Below are 21,850 nucleotides of genomic sequence, written 5' to 3' on the forward strand. Positions count from 1 at the left end.
AGATGGTGACAACATTTTACTCATGAGGTGCCCTTGAAACTTCATCAAGGAGTCCCCCAACCTGGAGGCCCCTGCAGCCCCCCCGCTGGGAGGTCCCTCTCCCAGACCCCTCAGAGGAAATCAACCTGTCGCCCCCCCCAGCTGTCCCTCAGGACCACGCTGCCCCTCGTCGTCTCCGTAGCTTGTCCGGCTTCCAGACCAGCTTCTCTGAGCCTCGCGTTGACGTCAAAGCAGCGGGCTTGGATGTATAAAACCCTCCGTCCTCTCCGGTCGACGCTCACAGGGACTTTTTCCAGACTCCGAGGAGGAGACATCCCGCCGGCCGAAGTTCAGCTGCAGCATCTGGACAGAAGAAAGTGAGTCTCTCTGCTTCCATTCGCTCCTTCTTATTTCATTTGGGCACATTTGTGCAGGTTGAGCATCTCCATCTACCTGTCCTCATTTTGAATTCTCTTGCGCTTCTGTTGGACTCAGCTGATTAACTTTTAACTTTTAAGTCAAGTTTAATCCTCTGAAAATTTCAAAAACTGGCTTGATTGTTCGTTTTCTCACAGGATCCCTGCGTGATAAGTTAAAAGCAGTTAAACCTAAACATGGAGAGGTCAATTTTAACCGAAGCTCATATTAAATCTGCTAGAATTAGTGACGACTACAGTGGTAAAAAAAAAAAAAAATCACCCTAAATAGAGAGCAAATGAACTTAATTTTTTGGCATTAGTTTCTTAACATGAAGCCGATTGACTTAATTTATCTTTATTTGTGCGTGACAGGGAACAAAAACTCATTTTGCATCACTTTGAAGCCCAAGAAATCCAAAAGTGCGCAACATGAGTGGTTTCTGATGAGAGTTTTGTTGGCCGCCGCGTGTTACACTGTGGTTAAACTGTGTGTATTGTGTGTGTGGTGGCAGGACATGAAGCCAGTCCCCCTGCTCCTGCTCCTCTCCTCGGTCCTCCTCTCGTCGCACCTCCGCCCCGCCGCCGGCAGACCGCGCGCCCTCCCCGGCTGGCTGGATGGCAGCGGCCGCCTCCAGACGCAGCGACTGGACGAAGTGCTCCTGAGAGCGGCCGCCGCCGGAGACAGCGCCGCCTCAGATCCGCTGGGCGACAACCTCCTGAGGCTCTTCCAGAGGAGGACCCCGGACCCCCTGCTCCTGCTCCCGTCCGAGGAGGAGAGCCGGGACGAGGCGGTGAGGACGGCGGCGGCGGCGGCGCAGCTGCTGAAGCGGAGCGAGGAGCCGCCGCTGTCCATCGACCTGACCTTCCACCTGCTGAGGAATATGATCCAGATGGCGAAGATGGAGAGCCAGAGGGAGCAGGCGCAGCTCAACCGCAAAGTGCTAGACGAGGTCGGGAAGTAAAAGCTCTATTTATTTTATTTTATTTTTTTTATCCATCGTAGAGAAAATGCCTCATTTAAAAACAGCCCAGCCGCTGTCTATAAGTAATCAAGACCTCTGACATTAGTTGTTGTCGTGCGCCTGCCTTCTCCTCCACGCCATTTTACGCACAGATGGTGCCAAATTACGCATCACAGCATCCGCGAGTAAAACGTAGAAAGAAAGAAAAAAAAAATCTTTAAGTGTTAGTTAAAGACTTCGCTGGAAACGGACTCCCGGCTTCACCCCCAAACCCTCCTCACCTTCCTCACCCTCCTCACCCCCTCTGCTCTCCACACTGGACTCCTGGAATCACTGGATTTCACACTTTAACATTTGGACACATATAATGCGGATGTGAGCAGCAATGTTCTTTGTCTTTTTTCTTTTTCTTTTTGTCCCGATGATCAAATGATTTGATGCATGAAGAGAAAAGTGAGAGATGGCAAAATAAATGATTCAAAGTGAGCTGACTGAAACATTTGCATATGTCAGCTTTGCAAATTTTCCCCTTAAATTACAGTCTGATTTCTCAAGATCTCAAAGTTGACCTCAGTGTGAGCGTTTGTATTTGACATTTGAAAGATGCTCCTAACATCTGCCCCCTTTCTAGGCAGCTTGTTTACCCCTGCAGCAAAAACAACAAGGTGCATTATGGGTGTTTAACCAGCACACACCTTGAATGGTTTAATGGTTCAGACACACAATTCTCCACAGTTTCCCACTTAAAGTAGTGGCAGATACAACAAAAAGGGGGTGAAATTGACTCCAGTTTATGATCAAAGTTATAAATAAACACAAATATATGAAATTTAAAAAACCTTAATAGACTTAATATAAGTTATGGTGCAGGGTTCTGGCACAAAAAAAGTGGTATTACTCATAACTGATCAATAGAGGGTGTCATTTGGCAACTTAAAGTGCTAAATCGAGCCATATTAGCTCATAATTGACCTTTTAAAATGAAAGAATACTCTGCAGGATTTGGAAGTGAAATCTCCTCTCTCCTCTCCTCTGCTTCTTTCTTTTAATCCGCCCTGATCAATCAAACTTAATATCACAAGATTGAAGGGATCTGTTTGGAAATGTGTCCGAGCCGGAAAGAAAGACAAAACAGTCTTCGCGTTGCTTTGTTTTCCATCCTCTTCTCGCCTTCTTTTCATCCTCTGTTCCGTTTCTTCAGCTGGAGCAGGAGCACTATCACTATGTACTGTATCAACTGTAGCATGCTAATCCACAAGAAAAAAAAAAACAAGAAAAAAAGCTTTACTTTATTTTACCGTCTGACACTCTGATCACGTTGTCTTTGTTTCCGCAAAAACAAGAAGAAGCTTTTTTGCCATTTATATTTTGTAATAAAAAAGTTTGAAGTAAAACAAAAATCGCTGCTTTTGATTCTCTTATTGTGCTGAATGTGAATGTGTGTCAACCGATCCTAAGGTGCGACATGATTTAAGTCATCGGATGTTTTCCCATTTTTACAAAGATCCACCCAAAGGACGCTACGGAAAAATAAAAATCACTGGAAGCCATAAATGTACCTGTAGGGAGGATTTAAATATAGTTTTCTGTTTCATTTTTTAATTTCATTAAAAAGTAGTTTATATTTCATGTCCCCGCTGAGGATGCTTCTTAATGATGATGGTGAACTTGCTGACCTTTATAGCATCACATTTTTGCATTACAAGTATCTAAAAACCATAAAGCAAAATATATTCCCAGCGTACATAAACCATATGAAAACTCCCACATTGCGCTATAAATCAGTTTCATAATTTCATTCATAGTGTCCACTAGAAAATGTTTACATGCTTAAATTTACCAAACACACTGATTTCCTCATACTGTCCATCGCTGCAGCTTCTGTCTGAGCGCTCCTGTCTCTTTAAGACCTTCCCCTCCTGCTCTAATTGGTCCGCTCTCACAAGCCTGAGTAGGCACAGCCCATCGTGTTTCCTCGTCAGATCTGCTGGTCTCTTTATAACCGCGGCCATACTGAGGGCGGTGACTGTATAAGTGTGACATCACAACTTAACAGAAGTCTTGATGGCTCGTTTAAAAGAACAGTTGTGCGCATTGGACACTTTCATTGTATTTAAACAGCACCTAGATCTCATTATAATGAAAACGACCTTGAAATCTCTTTTTCTAACCTTATATTGCACCTTAAAGGTAAACTGTCAAAACTCTTACATTTATTGAACTGCTTAAAGCTCCTCAAGGAATAAACTTGTTCAATTTTGGCCACTTGCACGACTCTCAGGTCAAGTTTATTTGTGCTCCAAAAGAAACAAACCCTCTCATTTCAACATTTTTGGGCATCATCTGTAGCCATTCATAAGCTAACTGAGAGTGTAAGATAGACCTGATGACGTGTAACAAATGTTTCAGCTACCTCCCGCCACCTAAACGCCCTAACCCTTGTGATGACTTCCCTCTAATGCCACCCACAGGACAAACTTTATACTTACACTCAGGTATTTTGCCAGTTTTATGCCGATACAAAGAAGCAGTGTTTGGGAATGATGTTTTCTATATTACTGGACATAAAACCAACACCTTTCAGGGTTAAATGGGGTTTAAAAGAAATGTTTCTATCCTGTTGACTGCATCCAGTAACTTCTGGTAAGAATGATCACTTGGTGTGGCTTGTTAGGTGATTATCTATTCCTTTATCTTCCTTTTTTGGGTCTGTGAAGCAGAAAAAAAAGAGCTGTGAACATTGATAAAATGTATAAACTGCAGTGACATTTGAGTCATTTCAAGTGTCATTGCAACAGAAGCTTTTTTTCTAGATCCATTAAGACTGAAGGCTCAGGCATGATGGAAGAAACAGTTAATGTTTTCTTCTTCAGGTTGTTGAAACTGATAAAAAAAAAAAAAAAGAGAAACAAACTCAGAAGTCAAAATGGCCTCCGGGGCCTTTGTTTTGATGACTCAGTCCAAACTGTGGGTGTGTTAGTGATTCTTGTTATTCCTTATCATCCTGTTTCTGTGTGTGTGTGTGTGGTTCAGTTTAGCTCGCTCATCATCCTCAACACGTCATTTCACATCAATCTGTAGATCAAAGCAGTGACAAACGTGCGTGTCGGCGTACTTTAGATTTAAATGTTTATTTTGAAGGATAAAACGTGATGCAAAATCAAGCGCTGAAACACTCCGTGACTGAGAGTGCTTCATATTTTTCCAATCTATGGAATCATAGGCATGCCATCAAAAAATATCTGTAAAATAAAAGATGCTCAGAAGAATATATTCATCTATGTGCAAACAATACATTTCTTTCGAAATATGTACAAAAATAAACTAAAATTAGGGAATTATTCTGTTATATTGTTTTTTCTTCAAATTTCAGCATTCATTTATTCTTTTATTCATTCCTTATTATATTTACATTATTTTTACTTTTTTTTTATTCTGAGCAAATACCATAATTTACAGTTTGACAATAATGCCATTTTTGAAAAATTCTTTATCGTGTTACTGTGTCTTCCACCGAAGAGAACCATGATGTAACACAGCCTGACTAACAGCACAACAAAAATGAATTGGGGCATGACAATGTTTTCATAATTAAATAAGGACTTGCATTTGGATTTAATCAAAAGAAAACTCAACAGTGGCTTTATCTCATATTTTGTGCTTTATTTGTAAAAGATCAAACAAGCCATCAACTAGCTAACCCACAAACGCTACACATGTCTACCTAGAGACAAGCCTCAGAGCCCACAAACAGGTCAGCAATACATTTCGGAGTGAAATAAATCTTTAAAAATAAATGAAAGTGTCAAAAAATAGTCATTCAGGTGAGAGAAAACAAATTCAACTCCACCACACTCAATCTCCTGACAGCCTCCACCCACCTCCCTCATACCTCACGGTTTAGACTTCCCTCCACGTAAAAAAAACCCTCTCTGTTCAAACACTTCAATACTTAATGCGTTCTTATCAACAGATCTCATAAAAATACTTAAACATCTTCTTCGGGCTGTAATTTCGTGATGGTCCTGTATGTAGGATTTAGTGGCATCTAGTGGTGAGGTTGCAGACTGCGACCAACTGAATACACCTCGTCTTACAATTGGTTTAGGGAGAAACCAGGGTGGCCTCGAAAAAACCATAACTAAAGACTCATTTTTGAGGTTGTCACACAAAAAAAGCGAAGCAAGTCATTTTGCAGCACAGCCCACAGTAATGAGCTTTTCCTCCCACTCTTCAGTTTTTACATCCGGCTCCCTGGTGTTCTCATTCTCCTGCGTTTTATGTATAAAGAAAAAAAAAAAAAAGGACAATTCTGTTCCTCGGTATACAGTCATCCACAAAATAGTTTAACTTACCCCGTTGAAAAATGAAAGCTGAAAGAAACTATATTTGTCTTACTGACTTTAATCCCCACACTGTTAATTTTAATGAACATGTGAACAGTACAAGTATAAACCCGGAGTCTTTACAGAGGCCCTGTGACAGAAATCTATATAGGGCCTTTAAATCCTGAAGACACACATGAACACAGTCTTTTTACTTTCCCTCCCACTGCACAGAATACAGTGTTAAATCCATTGTATGTGTTTCCTGTGAGCTTTTACATAGAGGGATATATTTACACGCAATGCACTGAACAAAAGGACGCAAAGTGGGAGGCTAAAAAATCTGTCCGAGTCGGTCCTCGTGCATCTGGACTGGAAACACAGGGATAATGCACATAAAGGTATGATTTTTTGATTATTTGTGTTTTTCTCCCATGTCGTCTTTGTTGTTTCACGTTCGTCTTGAGCACTGTGTGGACTCCTTCTTCCGGAGGATTATGGTAAACCTCTATTTCCGTCTGAATCTCCTCAGCGCCGCGGCGAGGACCTCGAGTGAGGAACAAAAGATGAAATATCATGAGATCAGTGCCATCATCCCACGTCCAAACAATCACCAGTGACTCTCCAGCTGCTCGGCCTAATGTACCCACACCGCACCAGCACAGCACGGAGGAGGATGCTGTTGTTGTTGTTGGTGCCTTTGACTGAGTCAGCACGAAGACACTGATGCCGTCCCCCTCCCGGGTGGATGAGGGGAATCCTTTGCTCTCTGGCTGAGGCCCTCTTTACGTAAGTGGTCTTGTTAGAGGCGATTTCACACTTCCCCTCTGTTCGACACACTGTGAGCTGCTGCTGACTTCAGACCGTGCACATTTCCAAATATTACAGTTAATCAGCAGAGCAACAAGAACATCTAAAAACAGGCTCTGACACACTGGCAGCGCGTCAGTACAGTAGCTTTTTCTTCTGCATCTTAGACACTTGATGTGTGTGTGCAGGGTGCACTTCATGAGGACATGTCAAGTGAAGCTATAGAGCATCATGTGTTTGCGTTTGAATACAGTGTGTCACATCTTATGACACTGTGCACTTAATGGAACAGCGCACCCACAAATGAAAATTCATTAAAGAGGTCATATTATGCTAATCTTTAGGTTAATACTTTTGCTTGGGGGTCCTAGTAGAATAGATTTACATACTTTAATTCTTAAATAACACATTATTTTTCTCTTTCTATTATGCATTGCTGCAGCATCACTATTTACACTGTGTCATGAACGTTGCATTTTAGCTACAGAGTGAGACATCTCAGCATAATCCAAGTCTCTAAACTGATTTGAAAATACTTTATTTACACCCTTCCTTTAGCCAAAATCTTCATTGTAGCTGCTAAGCTAAAAGCGTGAGCAAACATCTCATCTAAAGTTGGTGAACATGCATCGAGGTTGGAAATATTGCCATGGGTCACTCTGGATGAGCCGTACGGAGCCATTTTGTTGTTTTTGTTTTTTTTTTTCTATTACAGAACAAGTCCTTACCTGCTTCCTACCGCACTGGGGTAAATAGATGAATGCATTTTCATTTTTGGGTGAACTGTTCCTTTAAGCTAACTTTTGGCCACTTGGGGGCAGCGCAAATAGCTTGCAAACACAATATTGGCAAATATTGGCCTTTTCGGCGATGGGGCAAACTTGCTGGAAAATAGTTATGAAAATTGTCACAGGACAACTTTTATAATATATTTAGAGTCATGTTTGCAGTGACTCGATGAATCCAAGAACAATTTTAACTCTCTTTTAGCTCAGTTTTTGGATCGGGGGAAATATCTGACTTTTTAGATGCTACGTGACACTACAGACACTAAGTTAATCATTCGGTGATGCACAGATGCCTCTGTTCAAAGATGGTCTGTACAATGCGAATGACCTTGATGACAACTGAACAAACTACATCTGCTGATGAGGACTTCAAATCTCTACTAAAGGTTAGTAACCTTGAGATTTTTTTTCTTTTTTTTCTATAAAAAAAAAGTACTCGACACATCAATGATCCAGATTCCAACAGACGAACAAAATCTTCCCTTACTAGTCCCTCAAACCAAAAGCTAGACATTTACTCCATACAGTCTAATATAAGTTTGTTATAGAAAAGAAGAGGAGTCGGTGCTGCAGGTACATCCCACAAGCCCTGTAGGCTGAATAACTGATGTGAGGATTCTGACACTTTCTAAACCAAAATCAAACAAACCACAAAGCCTTGGCCAAGCAACGCCTAGATCAATTCGTCAATAGAGGTCAACAGGGAGATTCAGAGCAGAAACACCTTGCATCGCCTTTGTTACTCAAGTTATCTTTAACCTTAAAAAGATCCACAACTGCACTTGAGTGTCTTGAAAGCAACAGCCACCTGTTTTTGGTCTTAATATCTGGAGCCGAAGTCGAGTTCTGACTCATCGCCGCCGTCGTCAGGATCGTCCTCTTCATCATCTCCCGCCCCTAAAGACACACAAACGTGTACATTAAATAAGCCTGTCTTTCCATTTAAGACGCTGGATTGAGTTTTTGACCAAAGAAAATATTCACTCCAGCCAAAACGAAAGTGTTTACATTGTCCTATTGATTGGACTATCAAAGAATAAACATTTCCCACTTGAAATGAATTCACTCGGGCCTGATTGCGTCGGTGTCAACTGAGGTGGTTACATGAGACACATTTATTATTATGACGATTGTTATTCTGTCACCATGTTGACAAAACTTTACTCTTGTGTTGTGGATGACTGTGCCTACCAGAGCAGAAGTCGATGTTCATCAGCATGACGGCGGCGGCGTCTGTGTCGATGACAAAGTGGCTCATGCTCTCATAACCGAGCTCCGGACGCTCCACGTTAGAGGCCCTGGCTGCTGCTGCCATTCTGACAACAGACACATTAACACAGACTTCCAAATGAGATGTGTTTAAGTCAAGCTGCCTCAGTGTGAAAGAAACCAGTCAGAGGAGTTTGACTCCACACTCTTGCTAATGGGGGTGCTGTGATTCGTACAGTATTTCAATTTTGGAACATTGTTTTATTCGAAAATGGTAAAAGCTAATCTTATTTCAATACCAAAATACAGTACGATACGGTATGTTACTGTACAATACGTTACGATGCAATATGATACAATACAGTAGGATACTGTGCGATATAGTACGATACGGTACAAAACAGTATGATGGCGTACGTGTGATGGGATGGGATGGTGCTGAATGATATGGTATGCTTTAATATGGTACGATACCATTTGCTGCAGTAAAATATCGTACGATACAGTATAATGTGGTTCAGTTCGGTACAGTACAATATGGTACAGTATGCCATCATATAGTATGACACGATGTGATTCAATACAGTTTGGTACGATATGGTACGATGCAGTGCGATACGGAACGTTACGGCAGGATTGGTATAGTATGGGACAGTACGATACGTGGTAATATGGTACGGTATAATACAGTGCGATACAATACTGTACAATGTGGTGCGACACTGTATGATATGATCCGATGCAGTAAGGTACAACACGGTATGGTACGATACGATTCAGTATGATACGAACGATATGATTCGATACATTCTGAGGCAGTTCTGATTAAAAAAATTACATATACAGGTTTAACATATAGTTACACTCAAAACTAGTCGTAAACATACAAAGCATATCAACAAGTCATGGCAATTTTAAACATATCATACTTTATTCTCTGGATTCAGAGCTCATTTAGCAGAACACTGATATTAATTTATCAACAGAAAAAAAAAAAAAACTGATTGGAAGAATTCTCCGGCCTGGTGTGTCTAAATGGAATAGATCATCTATTGGAGGACACAAGCTGGTATATTCTGTAACTTGACTGCAATCTGCAGCCTGTGTGGTACGGATACATTCATTAATAAATACTTAATGAGGCAAACATCCGCTTCAAAGGTTATTGATGTTGATTTCAAATAAAAAAGGTCAATACTGGCTCGATCCATCAGCAAACCAAACACACACACACACTCTGTGATCTCTGTCTCATCTCCCATGTGGCGGGTCGGTGACGGCAGCGCTCGCAGCAGATTTGTTTGGTTTATTCGATCATCTGCTACACAATGTATACGAAGTGACTAAACGTCTGACACAGAGCTGACGACTGTGAGCAACATGCTTCTATATGCTGCACTAACTTCGATCTAATGATAAGTATGTTTAAATCTTTGTGTTATTTCTTCATGACATGCCTTCAGCCAGGACTAAAGCAGTGAATTTTTTCTACTTCAAAAGAGAAGTTTAAAGTTTAATAAGTTGAAATGACCATAGACTTGTGGGATGATCTACAGGGGAGGGGGCTTCTCTTGTGTGTGTGTGTGTGCGTGTCCATGTGTGCTGATCTCTGGAAAACAAATACGTGAAAAATACAATCACAGACAGCAGCCAAACTTTTTTTTGTAATAGACTATCAGTGTGTATCCTTAGCAGATTTGAAAATATAACAGATGCTGAAGCGATCGCTGCAAGTCATGAGTCACCCACGGAGCTCTGCACCGTCTGAACCCAGTTGGGTGACACGCTGCGGTGCTCTCGCTGTGCTTCGTTCTCACTGGTGTGGTACGAGAGAGGGCAGAAAATAAACCAGCAGATTGTGAGTAGAGAGGTGCGATACGCCAAGGAGTAAAATGTAGAAAGTGCCGGTGGTGCGATTCTTTTACGTTTCAGTTTTGTGTCAGTGCTGTGCTCATGGTCTGGTTAGGTTGAGGGACCAAAACCACTTGGTTAGGATCAGGAAAAGATCCTATTATGGCTTAAAATACCTGGTGAAATGTAAAGGAGTCAAACATTCAGTATTTCCACCTGACATAGAAGGATGTGGAGTAGATGCACAAAGTGTAATCACACTCAAGTTAAAGACCTCAGCACTCAGTTAGTAATGATTCAAACCCGACTACAGTCACCACATGCAGAATCAAGAGCTTCGCCGCAAACACTCGACTTACTTTTCCAGGATGACGTTGGCGCTCTGACAGCGGAGGAGACAGACAGAGAGACAAAATTAATCACATTGTGCTTCAGTTGTCTGTGCCAGCCACATCTGTCAGAAGTGTTTGACAGACACGTCAGCGTGTAAAATAAAAAACATGATTTTTTTTCTTTTTTTCAAGAAATACTGCCAGCTGCCAGATTGGCCTCACCATGTTTACTACCTGCTGCCACCAACTCTATCTTCTTTAACACCTGCTGTGGCTGAACATAAAACAGTGACACCTGAGGCTCACACTTTCTGCCTTCACACACACACACACACACACACAGAAGAACACGAACACACACTTTCCTCATGGGAGACGGAGTGACGCAGAGACGTTGCATCAGCGGTTGAGGATGCTGGATTTAATAGCAACCTGCCCGTCTCTTCAGGGACGACCGTCCATCCATCTGCCGTGAAGTTTAACTAACTTTTTAACTTTGGTCACGTTCTTTGACCCTCAAGTGACGTCAAGAGCTCCTCTTTAACACGTGCATCCATGGATTTACAGGTCACGGGGTTCATTGACTCAACGTTCCTTCGTGTCGTTCCTACCTATCAATCCTGAAACCACGTGACATTGTATTAAACCAAGTGACAAGAAAGCGTTTTGTGGAGTACTGTATGATTCCCTAATTGGATGCTGAGTGAGTTATAATGTGGGCAGATACGGTTCGAAAGAGTTGGAGAGTTTGAAGATGCTTTGTACGTAACGTTGAGCGAATTCAGCTTCCTCAAAGGTCTTGTGGAGGACTGCTGCCTATGCCAGTGATGTCACTCAGTGACTAAGGTGCATTGTGGGTAATGTAGGTGCGATTTTGATTATTTGAGTCCAACAGTGTAGACTAGATCACCAAAAGATGTGTTTATCAGCAAAAAAGCCTCCAAAACAGCAAGATGAGAAAGCTATCAAGACTCTAATTGGCTAATAGGTTTCAGTTAAACCCTTCATTTAAAAACATGTTATTTGGTGGTAGACGTGAGTCTAGAAGTCAGTGGATTTACTGTAATGAATCCCAATGTTTGTTTCACGTATGTACATGTGATCAATCGGGTGATCGATACAGAGCACTGGAGCGACTGGCCTGCTCTTCATTAGCTCTGCAGCTGCATGAATTAATCATGTGTTTGTTGTGTGTGAGGGTCTAAAGGTATGCAGGACCAAAGATCCAGCTCTCCTCAGGGGAGGATTGTGGCAACGCAGAGCCCGACACGGAGCCTCCCCCGCTAGGCTTTCTGCTCCCGTTTCCATCGTCGCCTCTGCACACCGAGCTCATCGTCGTCAACGGCGGCAGCAGATATAACCTGGGGAATACTGAGAATGGATCAACCTGACGAATGAAACCTGCAGCCGGGAGAAAATATCGACAGGAGGAGGGAAACTTTGAATGACGCGGAGGCACGCATGACGTGGGAGGTGAGAACAAACTACTGCTGGAGGATCAAGCTGTTTAAGAGCATACGGTTCACTTAAAATGGGAAACCTGACAATTTATATACTTAAGATTACCAGCGAACTAAAAGACTTAAAAACACGTTTTAATGCCTGTCTGAAATCGGATGAGGTGTAGGATCTGCTGCCTTTCACTGTTCCCTGTTTTTCCACCACATTTGTAATAACTAACAGGACACGAGAAGGCAAACTCTTCTGTTAGAAATGTGAAAAAGTCAAATGCTTATTTTTAGTGGGTTTACCCAGGTCTTTAAAACCAACATATACCCACATACACTTGAATTTTGGTCTAAAAGTGGTATTACTGTCATTTTGCTATAAACGATTGCACAGTAGAGTGAAATACCTTCGCCAGTACCCAGTAGAAATACATACCATTTAACGAAAATGTTGAAAAAGCTACAAAATATTCCTGGATCCACCTACTCTGGGCCAATCCTACATCCAAGTTTCGTTCATTAGTTTTTGCGTAATCCTCCTGACCAACCAACCCACCACCAAACATACGGACGCAGAGGTAATTAAAGGTAAAGCATGGCCGCCACCCACCTGTATGAACAAAGGCATCTGTGGCTCCTCCATCGACTGGATGGCTGACTCCACCAGCGTCACCGCGGCCTCCAGGTCGTCGTTCCGCCGGCGGATGAGCGATCGAAGGTGTTTGAGTTTGTCGTCCTGCTGCTTGGTGATCAGCCCCACCAGCTCCTGCTTCCGCTCCTCCAAGATGGCCACCAGGCCGTCGAAACGGCTGGCCAGCTGTTCTCTCTGCCGCTGACCGTTCTCCTGAAGTGAGAGAAAGATGGAGAGAGATTGAATTACTCACCTGGCATTCAAATAGAAAACATCTGTTTGGTCACCGTGTCATCAGATGCCTGTGTGTCTGACCTCTGTGGTGCGGCAGATCTGTTCCATCTGGGAGATGACTGCCTGGATGTGGTCGTTGCTGGCGACCAGCATGGCGATGCCATCGCTCAGCTCCACCTGCAAGCAAGCAAGACACCAGACTTACAGAATTAAGGAAGTTAATATGCTTTAAAAATCGATGAAACTGAACGATTGTTTTGACGTTCTGCCACTTTCGATCATTGATCAGTTGCTTTAGTTTCCAAGCAAACGCTCTGTGAAAGGATTTGCTGTTTCTTTGGTGTTCTCTTGGTTTCCTTTCAGCAATCCGGCTTGACCAAAGTATTCTTCGATCAGTCGGCATTCTTGTCTATCAATGCACGTGTGTATGTGCAGAACCAGATTAAACATTTTCTAGTGATAAAAAGACATTTTGTGGATTGTGCAGTGTTTGTGGAGGAATGCACTCTCTCGTCAGTGAGCCTGTCACCACCTAAAGCCCAACAAAATGACTCACCAGCGTGCATCTGTTCAGGAGTGTCGTGACATCATGTACATTTTCAGAGTTTGTACAGTGTTAGTGTCTAATTAAGGTTTTACCAGCGTCACAACTGTTCTCACCTCTGTGCAAGAGAAATCACCGACCCTTGTCTCTCAGATCAACCTTTGCACGAAGACGGAGGATCAACAACTTTCGTCCACCTCATCTACATTTCAGATGAGTGAATCAGAGACGGAGTGAGAGATGCAGAGGCCGGCGCTGAAATGTCAACAAAGCCAACTGCTCAATAACATGCCGGACACTGCCGCCGCCGCCACCACCGACCGCCATCTGCATGACAACACGGCTGCACTTTGTCTTTGTGTGACTTTGTGCGTCCGCATCGTGTTGAACGGATGAGTTGGTAAACTTTTTTTCATGTGATGCTTCCGGTGAATTGGCTTGACTCTCGATTCAAGCTGTGTCTGGTACCTCAGCAGATCTTCAGACAACCAGGTGCAACGGCGGGAAGTAACTAAGCACATTTACTCAATTGCAATTCTGAGGTACTTTGTACTCCACTACAAATATTAGACCCCTGTAGTTACTCTGTACTTTATAGATGAATGTGTCAAAATACATATAAAGTGCAAATAAAATGCAATGCATAAAACAAGATGCATAGAATTAGCTCTACTGCATTAAATAATGTAACAGCCCATTATGACTGCATAGTGCAGTTCATTTTCTGAACAGAAATGTAAACACTACATAAAGCCAGGTTCAAACGCCATGTGTCATTTTTGTTGACATATTAGAAGTCAAAGGTTTTACAAAGGGGATTTTTTTTTTTTGGTTGTCTCTTTTTTTAAATCACACCATAAATCAGAAACTACTGTCAACAGCCATAAATCCCTTTTTGCCATGTTTTGAGAAATAGATTCAAAACAGATAAGCTATAAATCAGGCTGCAAATGACATATGAACAAGCCACTCAAATAGGAATAAAATGTACATTTATAGACAATTATAACTTTCTAAATGTTTTTTGATATTTCATGTTTACATATCCCAAGTATTTCATTGAATGTGCTAATTTGCCCCAAATCTCAGAAATGTATGATTAAAAAATTTAAAAAAAAAGTCTCCCCTACAGGCAAAGGTCTTCATACTTCCTCCACCACTGGCCGCTGTCTTTGTAGGTACTGATTTCAGTCGTTTGATACAGTTATACTGTGTATTTGCACTGGGCGGCGGGTCGATCTGTATCTAGACATGTGTTCATGTTTTGCTCTGTTTTGGAAAGAGACACCAAGATCCAAACAGAAAAGGAACAAGAAAGGCTTAAAAATAGAAACAGAAAGAAAGTGTGTGAGCTAAAGGATAAAGGCCATCGTCTTTCATAAGAAGTCAACACCCACGTGCACTTTTTTGGAGAAATGTTAGAGTTGAGACTATTGGATACACCCTCTGATGGTCCTTTGACCTTTAAACAAGCTTGAAAAAAAAAAAAAAAAAGAGTTGCCAGCTAACTTCCAGCAGAGTAGCACAAGGTTTGTCTCTGGCTGAATCTTCAGGGTTTTGTTTGGTTTCTTTGCTCTACGGTGTAAAGAGTTGGATTTTAGTGGAGTGATGTTAAAGTGATATTTCACAGCTGGAAAGATTGGGCGGTCTATGCATCAGAAAAAATTAATTAAAATTAAGATAAAAGTGAAAAAGGGGCTGTGGAATTCCCATTTGCTCAAACCTGCAACAACCACAATGCACTGCACCACATCGGACCAACAAGCACTCCCGCAGTGATTCTCCACCTTCTGTCTCGCGTAGACGCTGCTGAGCGGTGCCACCTCACAGTCCTTGTGTTTGCCGAACACTTTGCACATGGAGCAGGTCGGCGTCTGACAGGACAGGCAGTAGATGTTGATCTTCTCCTCATCGTGGTCCTCGCACATCAGCTGCCGCTGCTGCTCGGGCTTCATGTCCACCAACCTGGAACACAGCATAAATGCAGAATGTGCAACCTGAACCGAACAACACGGTACACATTGTTTTATAGTACAGCTGGTTCTTAACTTACAGTCCTATTTGGGGTCATTTGTTCCGACCAAAGCTGAGCTAATATGGGTTAATAATACAAATACAAATACAAATGAATAATAACGTTTGTTTGGGATTGCTGAGTTTAATGCAAATATTAAAGTGCAGTAAATACCATGTGTGGCACCTGCACAGTTCAAGTGAGGGAGGCAAACTCAAGTTTTTAAACCCTTAAAAGAAAAAGAAGATTGTTTTCACGCAGACGTACATCCACTGTTACACTTGCTAGATAATCCAGAGGGAGAATATTTATTTTCCTTCATAAATATCACAGACACAGTCTTCTTTGCTGCTAGCCGTCATCATAATGCACTTAAAAAATAATCTTGGACGCCCTAAAAACTTGGCCAGTTTTTAATGTGATTTATGTGCATTGGTGGCATCGTGTCCAGAAGACTTGGCACCAGCGTCTGTATTGTCGAACCAGCTCAGTGTACTGATGGTGGAGGAATCACGCTGAAGGTTTGGCTGAGATGACGTTTGTTCCTCACTCCCATAAACTCGGTCAGCTAACTTCCATCCAAAGGACATAATGAATGTCTATTTTCTCTTTGGTTTTACGACTGCTTTTCATGGTTAATCAAGTCATCATTTAGTCTAGAAAATGTCAAAAAAAAATTGTGAAAAATGCTCTTTGCTGTTTCCCAGAGTCCTGAAATTGCTTCTTTTGTCCAACCAGCAGTCCAAAACCCCCCAAAACTCTTCATTTCATGAAGCACCAAAAATAAGCACCAAATCCTCATGTTTAAGAAGCTGGAACCAGCAAATGTTTGACATTTTTGCTTGAAAAATGACTGAAATTATTAACTGATTCTCAAAATAGTTCATTAATTATATAAGTTTAATGTTACTGTTGCAGCTCTCCCTTTTAAGGACTTCACATGGGGGTCCCAGCGCTCCATGTAGACAGCTGACTATTGAACGGAAGCAAACAATTATGCAATTAAAGTGTCCTTTGTCCTCTGATGTAGGTGTCTCTGACAGAAATGATGATTAAGCAATGAGAACATTTTTCATCACACATAAAAGAATGATCGGAAGCTACAAGTTACAAAAGAAACAATCCCATCTATTTAAGCCCACGCGGATAATGAGGGGAGTCCTGTCCTGCTGTCTCCTTACCGGTGACTCACTGAGGCATCTATTTCGGAGTGAAAGTGACAAATCTACACCGAGGACGACTTAAATATCACTGTGCGGTCGTAGTAGGTGTGTAGGATTATAAAACAGATGAACTGAAGAGGCTTCTGCTGGGAACATTTTACTTTTTTATACCAGTTTTTTTTAAGCAGCAGTAGACTTCGAACAACAAAATGGAATTTATAGCATCAGTTGATGATTGATGATAAGCAAAGAAAACAAAGCTCGGACCAAATACAGGACAATAATAAAAGCATTATGCATCATTGTCCTGAAGTTAGTAATTGTGAAAAAGGTTTACGAAGCTTGTGAATCCACAAAAAGGCCGAATCTGTGCAGCTGCCTGCAGGCACCACTCGGCAAACAGCAACAGATTCACGCTACATTCCAGCCAAGAGGCTTTATGAGTTAGAAGTTCTTAGTTGAACATCTGAGGTGAGATAGATGTCAGATTGTACTGAATTATTTTTTTGTGAATGAGGTGTACATTATGGAAATGGCCTCAGCTACAATACAGCTGAAAATGGCTATCAGCCATGTCAAACGTAACATAGTAAAATATAGAAAATGACTATGTCCCATTTGCTATTTTTTATACACACACACACACACACACACACAATTATAATATTTTTTTCCACTCACATTACACACATGCAACGTACAGAGGAGATGGGTGAAGGGGCTGCCACACGTGCTGCGGCACCCAACGAGCAGTGTTGGGGGTTGATGCATTGCTCAAGGGCACCTCGGCAATGCCCAGGATGTTAACCAGCATTCTCCAACTACTTGTCCAAATCATACTGTTTTTGGTCTGAGTGGGACTTCAAGTCCCCACAGACTGAGCTATTCCCGTAGTTGTAGCTCTTCTCATATTAGTTTGCTCTGTTGTTGTTGTTTTTTTCTCTAGAAAAAGCTCAGTCAAATTGTATAAAAAATAGTATAAAAAATAGTGTGTTATAAAACCTTTAAAATAATTTTTAATAACTTTTTTGTGTTCAAAATGAAACAACCCCAAAAAAACTCAGTGGCCTGTATTACTCATTCATGCAGTTTCCTGTCTTTTAGACTACCACGTATATCTTTTAAGCAAGTATCAGTTTGTCGCCACTCACTATAAATAAACGACTGCAGTTTTTATCGTCCTCAGAATGTTGAACTATTGTCTGCTGCCAACTGCGTTATTTCTGAGAAAGGCTGTGCCCAGAACTCTGCAGACAGTAATGGAAGACAATGCTGCTCTCTGTTGGTGGTCGCTCAGATTACAATAACATGCAGTCTGACATCAGATTCTATATAAAGACTTTTTCTTGTTAACCTCTTTGAAAGTTGTGACATGGATACTGAAGACAGGTGGGAAGAGGGAAAACGTATATCTTTTTTATATATATTTAGAGTATAACATAATGGAGTACAATTTTTAGAAACACTTAAAGTCTTACTATCTATGTCTCACAACTACATTATGGTGTTTTAAAAACCATTTATTACATGTATGTATAGTTCTTATAAATGATAAACAGGGGAGGTTAAAGGAAGGTGTTACCTGTTTTTTCTTTATACTGATTTCCTACAGTGCACCTCACTCGCTCACCTGGTGGACTCCTGCTGTCTGTACAGGTCGATGATGTTCTCCACCAGCAGGTTCCTCGGCAGGCCGAAGACTCCGTGGCGGTCCAGCACCACCTCGTGACGGCACGACGGACAGCGAAACCGACTGCCACTGAAGGTGCCGCTGGGGGGCCCGCGGGACTGCCACAGAGGGTTGGCTGCCTGGATGAAGAGAAGGTGCGAAAATGTTTTAGATCATTTTCTCATGTTGCTGCTCATATTGAGAGGCATCAGTGCTAAACTGAGACTGGTTCCATCTACCAGTTCCTTAATTAGGTTCCTTGTAGTACAGTTAAGTAGATTTAATATCATCTACTTTAAGGCTTTTCATCATATACTATTCATATGGGCACGTTTGAATTTAACCACAGTAATATTTCAACATAATATCTTTCATTTCACTTAAACGTGACACTGGGATACGCTTTACACAAGTTTCCTTCTTTATGATGGCTCTGAACTCTGAACATGTCATGAAAAGTGCTGGCTTACTACAAATTCACACACAGCTACGTTTGCTCACGGCAACAAAACTAGCATTTAAATCATCTTACTAACAAACTGACACTAAACACATGAATATTCATGGTCCCAGGAGGGGAATTTGTTTTCACAGCCAGCTCATATTCATGTATTACAAGAAAAAAACATACAAATACAGAAAACAAATATCTCTCTGGAGCTAGACCGATTTTCGATACTGATATTGGGGAGTAAAGAAATTCTGATATCTATATATGGGTTGATTTGATATGGGCACATTTTTTTGCAGTCATTCCTGAAATGTGGTGATCAAACACTTGGGTCAAAGATACAGACATAATGGAGGCAGGACATTTAGTTAAACTGTAAACTTTGTTATCAGAAATGACATCAGCTCACCAACACAATGAACTTCACTGGAAATTCAGTAATTATACATCACGCAAAGTGTGTAGTCTGCATTATGTTCCGTTTCATACTGGCACATATCACACATCTGCGATAGGCCAGTATCAGCTGTATAATATCAACCAACCGTTATATGGTGTGAGGCTCTGTCTGGAACACACTGAGCTCCTGGATGAACAGTGTGTGGAAATAGGATCAGGTGGCAGGAACATGGGGCCACACAGTAGCAGCGAAGCTAAAAATTGGTAATAAAACCAAAACCTGAAATGTTGGCATCGAAACATTTGTATTTGTGGAAGTTGAAAATTGGACTGACACAGAAACAAATATATGGCACTAAAAAATTAAACAGACAAAAAAAAAATGTTTTTTTTTTGTATTTTGAAACATTGAAAAGCTGTCAAACCGAGTTCCTGTTACCTGTGCCGTCATTTCAACTATTCTATTCTTTTCATGATAAATGAACGGAAAGACCGCCTCGGTTTGAAATACCGGTGGCTGCTTGAGGTGCTCCGCCGTGACAACTGTCAGATCATCGGACGCAGTCTCACCTGGAAGATGTCGCTGGCGCATTTGCGGCAGACGTTGTGCTGGCAGGGCAGGATGACCACGGGTTTGGAGAACAACTCCAGGCAGACGGGGCAGATCAGCTGCTTCTCCAGGTTCTCCATGGTGGCTCCTCGGCCGGCGCCGGGCCCAGAACTGCCTGCTGATGGAGGCTTGTAGCTGAGGGCAAAGTTCATCGCCTCCAGGGGCGGCGAAGTGAGAAGACAGAAGGGGAGAACAAGCAGAGAAAGTGGGGATGGGGGGTTTCTAGCTATTTCTTTTTGGATTCAGTATCCACACACGTCTGTGTTCATCCGCCTTGACTTTTTCTAACATTCTACCCTAAAAAGAAAAATTTGTCGCTGCTGTTTTTTGCCGTGTTTTCTCTCCGTCTTCTGTTCTAGCACGCACAAAGTCTCTCCCCCCAGCTGTCCATCCCTTCACCCCTGTGCCAGCTTGTCTAACCCCATGTAAAGACCCTCCCATGCCCCTGTCTCAGCCCTCACAGCAGCCAGATTGTTGACCGTCGATATTTTTAGCTCGCTCGGTTTGTTCTGGCTTGGGTTACTGTCTAAACTACGTGCCACGGCCCGGACCACTTGGAAAAGTCCAGGCGTCGTGACAGTGGTCAGCACCGGGGGTTCAAATGGTTGTGTTTGTATGAAGTCTGATACTTAAGAGGGGATCCTGGTGGCATAATGCAGCCCCTGGCCGCCATCTTTAAGGTCGTTAGCACTCTGGGCATAAACAGGGAGCTTCATTTCCCGACTTAGACTTAGTGTTTGTCAAGACAGTGTCCAGGACACAGCGAGCTATTGATAAAGACCTGATGGATCTGATTGATTGTGCATTGTTTCATTAGATAATGCCTCGTTATCTTTACACCTAGCCTAGTTAGTGTCTCCGTTAAAGTGAGACTCTCGCCAAAATGCAACCTAGGCTTTTTTTTTGTGAATGTATTTGAGTCAAACCTTCATGTAAAAGCAAAATTAGAAAGAAAGAGGCACTTTTAAGATTTACCGTGTTTTAGTTTTCGGCTCAAGCTCATTTTCAATGGGAGTGCATGGGGCACTTTTTATGCTAGCATCAAAATCGCTATTTTTATAAGACTAAGAAGGCTCGACACAACATGAAACTTTGCTCACAGTATCACCAGGGTCTCTACACATGAACACGAGCGCTGAGAACATTGTTTGTGTACACAGAGTTTGCTAAAAAGAAAGTTTTTAAACAACTCACGTTAGCATTAGCTTCTCCCTCTAGCCATCATCATGGCAGCCTAGACGTACTCAGGGATAGACACGTCTGGGTAGAGTGTATGTGGTTCAGTTGAGCTGTGTGTAGAGACCCTGGTGATACTACAAGCAAAGTTTCATGTTGTGTCGAGCCTTCTTAGTGTTTTAAAAATAGAGATTTTGATGCTAGCGTAAAAGTGCCCCATGCCCTCCCATTGAAAATGAGTTTGAGCCGAAAATGAAAACACGGTCAATCTTAAAAGTGCCTCTGTCTTTGTAATTATGCTTTTACACGAAGGTTTGACTCATATACACTCACAAAAAAAAGCCTAGGTTGGATTTTTCTTTAACCTTTCCGATCAGTGAAAGACAAAATATTGTGGTACAGTTGGGTTGAAAGATGTAAAACTTGGCTGAATGAACATAAAACCACATCACACACCTCTCATTTGAGTTTGTTTTCCTTTCCACGGACTGATTTATCACCAGCAGACATTGTGTATGGTTACTCTAAATAGCCGTACGTTGAAAAACATTTAAATATTTGCGTTTCCTCCTACTACAACCTGACTCCTTCAAATGTCTAAACCAGGCTTCAACATGGCCCTCTGTTGTTAAAATGTCAATGGCAGCAGCGTCTCACAAATACAAAACAACTTATTAATAGAGATCGGGGCTCGATTCGTGAAACGTACACGGCTCTTTTTTAAATATGTAACACCCACCGGGATGTTCTAAGTATAAAATGTGGAGTGTTTTTTTTTGATTGAGTCACCGGGCCAGAGGAGGCAGCGTGGAAGTAAAACAGAGAAAAGAGAGCCC

At 41.9% G+C, this 21,850-nt stretch overlaps 2 protein-coding genes across 9 annotated transcripts; one reads left to right on the top strand and one right to left on the bottom strand.

Annotated features, from left to right (window-relative positions):
• The first annotated feature begins 162 nt into the window (after positions 1–162).
• On the top strand, positions 163–2,630 carry uts1 (urotensin 1). The gene is made up of 2 exons (XM_037087322.1): positions 163–356; positions 911–2,630. Exon 2 carries the CDS (start codon positions 914–916, stop codon positions 1,358–1,360), a length of 447 nt encoding a protein of 148 aa, XP_036943217.1. The 5' UTR covers positions 163–356; positions 911–913; the 3' UTR covers positions 1,361–2,630.
• A 3,114-nt stretch (positions 2,631–5,744) lies between these two features.
• Positions 5,745–20,748, bottom strand: trim54 (tripartite motif containing 54). Of its 8 annotated transcripts, none has more exons than XR_005072662.1 (9): positions 19,799–20,747; positions 18,340–18,518; positions 15,256–15,497; positions 13,070–13,165; positions 12,734–12,967; positions 10,703–10,725; positions 8,475–8,599; positions 8,092–8,180; positions 5,745–6,232 (listed from the first exon to the last, which is right to left on the bottom strand). XR_005072662.1 is itself a non-coding variant. In XM_037087314.1 (9 exons), exons 1-8 carry the CDS (start codon positions 19,988–19,990, stop codon positions 8,104–8,106), a joined length of 1,104 nt encoding a protein of 367 aa, XP_036943209.1. In that variant the 5' UTR covers positions 19,991–20,741; the 3' UTR covers positions 5,745–6,232; positions 8,092–8,103. The 8 variants fall into 8 exon arrangements, 4 of the variants coding, with proteins under 4 accessions (XP_036943209.1, XP_036943211.1, XP_036943210.1 ...); XM_037087314.1 differs by having other exon boundaries at positions 15,320–15,497; positions 19,799–20,741; XR_005072661.1 differs by lacking the exon at positions 10,703–10,725.
• Positions 20,749–21,850: the final 1,102 nt, after the last annotated feature.

This window comes from Acanthopagrus latus, chromosome 22 (assembly GCF_904848185.1).
Source record: "Acanthopagrus latus isolate v.2019 chromosome 22, fAcaLat1.1, whole genome shotgun sequence".
In the NCBI taxonomy this organism is placed as follows: Eukaryota; Metazoa; Chordata; class Actinopteri; order Spariformes; family Sparidae; genus Acanthopagrus; species Acanthopagrus latus.

Excerpts from the sequence above, each read along its gene's own strand:
- trim54 (XM_037087314.1), bottom strand. The coding sequence starts at position 19,990 with ATGAACTTTGCCCTCAGCTACAAGCCTCCATCAGCAGGCAGTTCTGGG. Across the intron at positions 18,519-19,798 it reads GCGCCAGCGACATCTTCCAG|GCAGCCAACCCTCTGTGGCA; the intron begins GTGAGACTGCGT and ends CTCTTCATCCAG. Across the intron at positions 13,166-15,319 it reads GCGTCTACGCGAGACAGAAG|GTGGAGCTGAGCGATGGCAT; the intron begins GTGGAGAATCAC and ends GCTTGCTTGCAG.
- uts1 (XM_037087322.1), top strand. The coding sequence starts at position 914 with ATGAAGCCAGTCCCCCTGCTCCTGCTCCTCTCCTCGGTCCTCCTCTCG.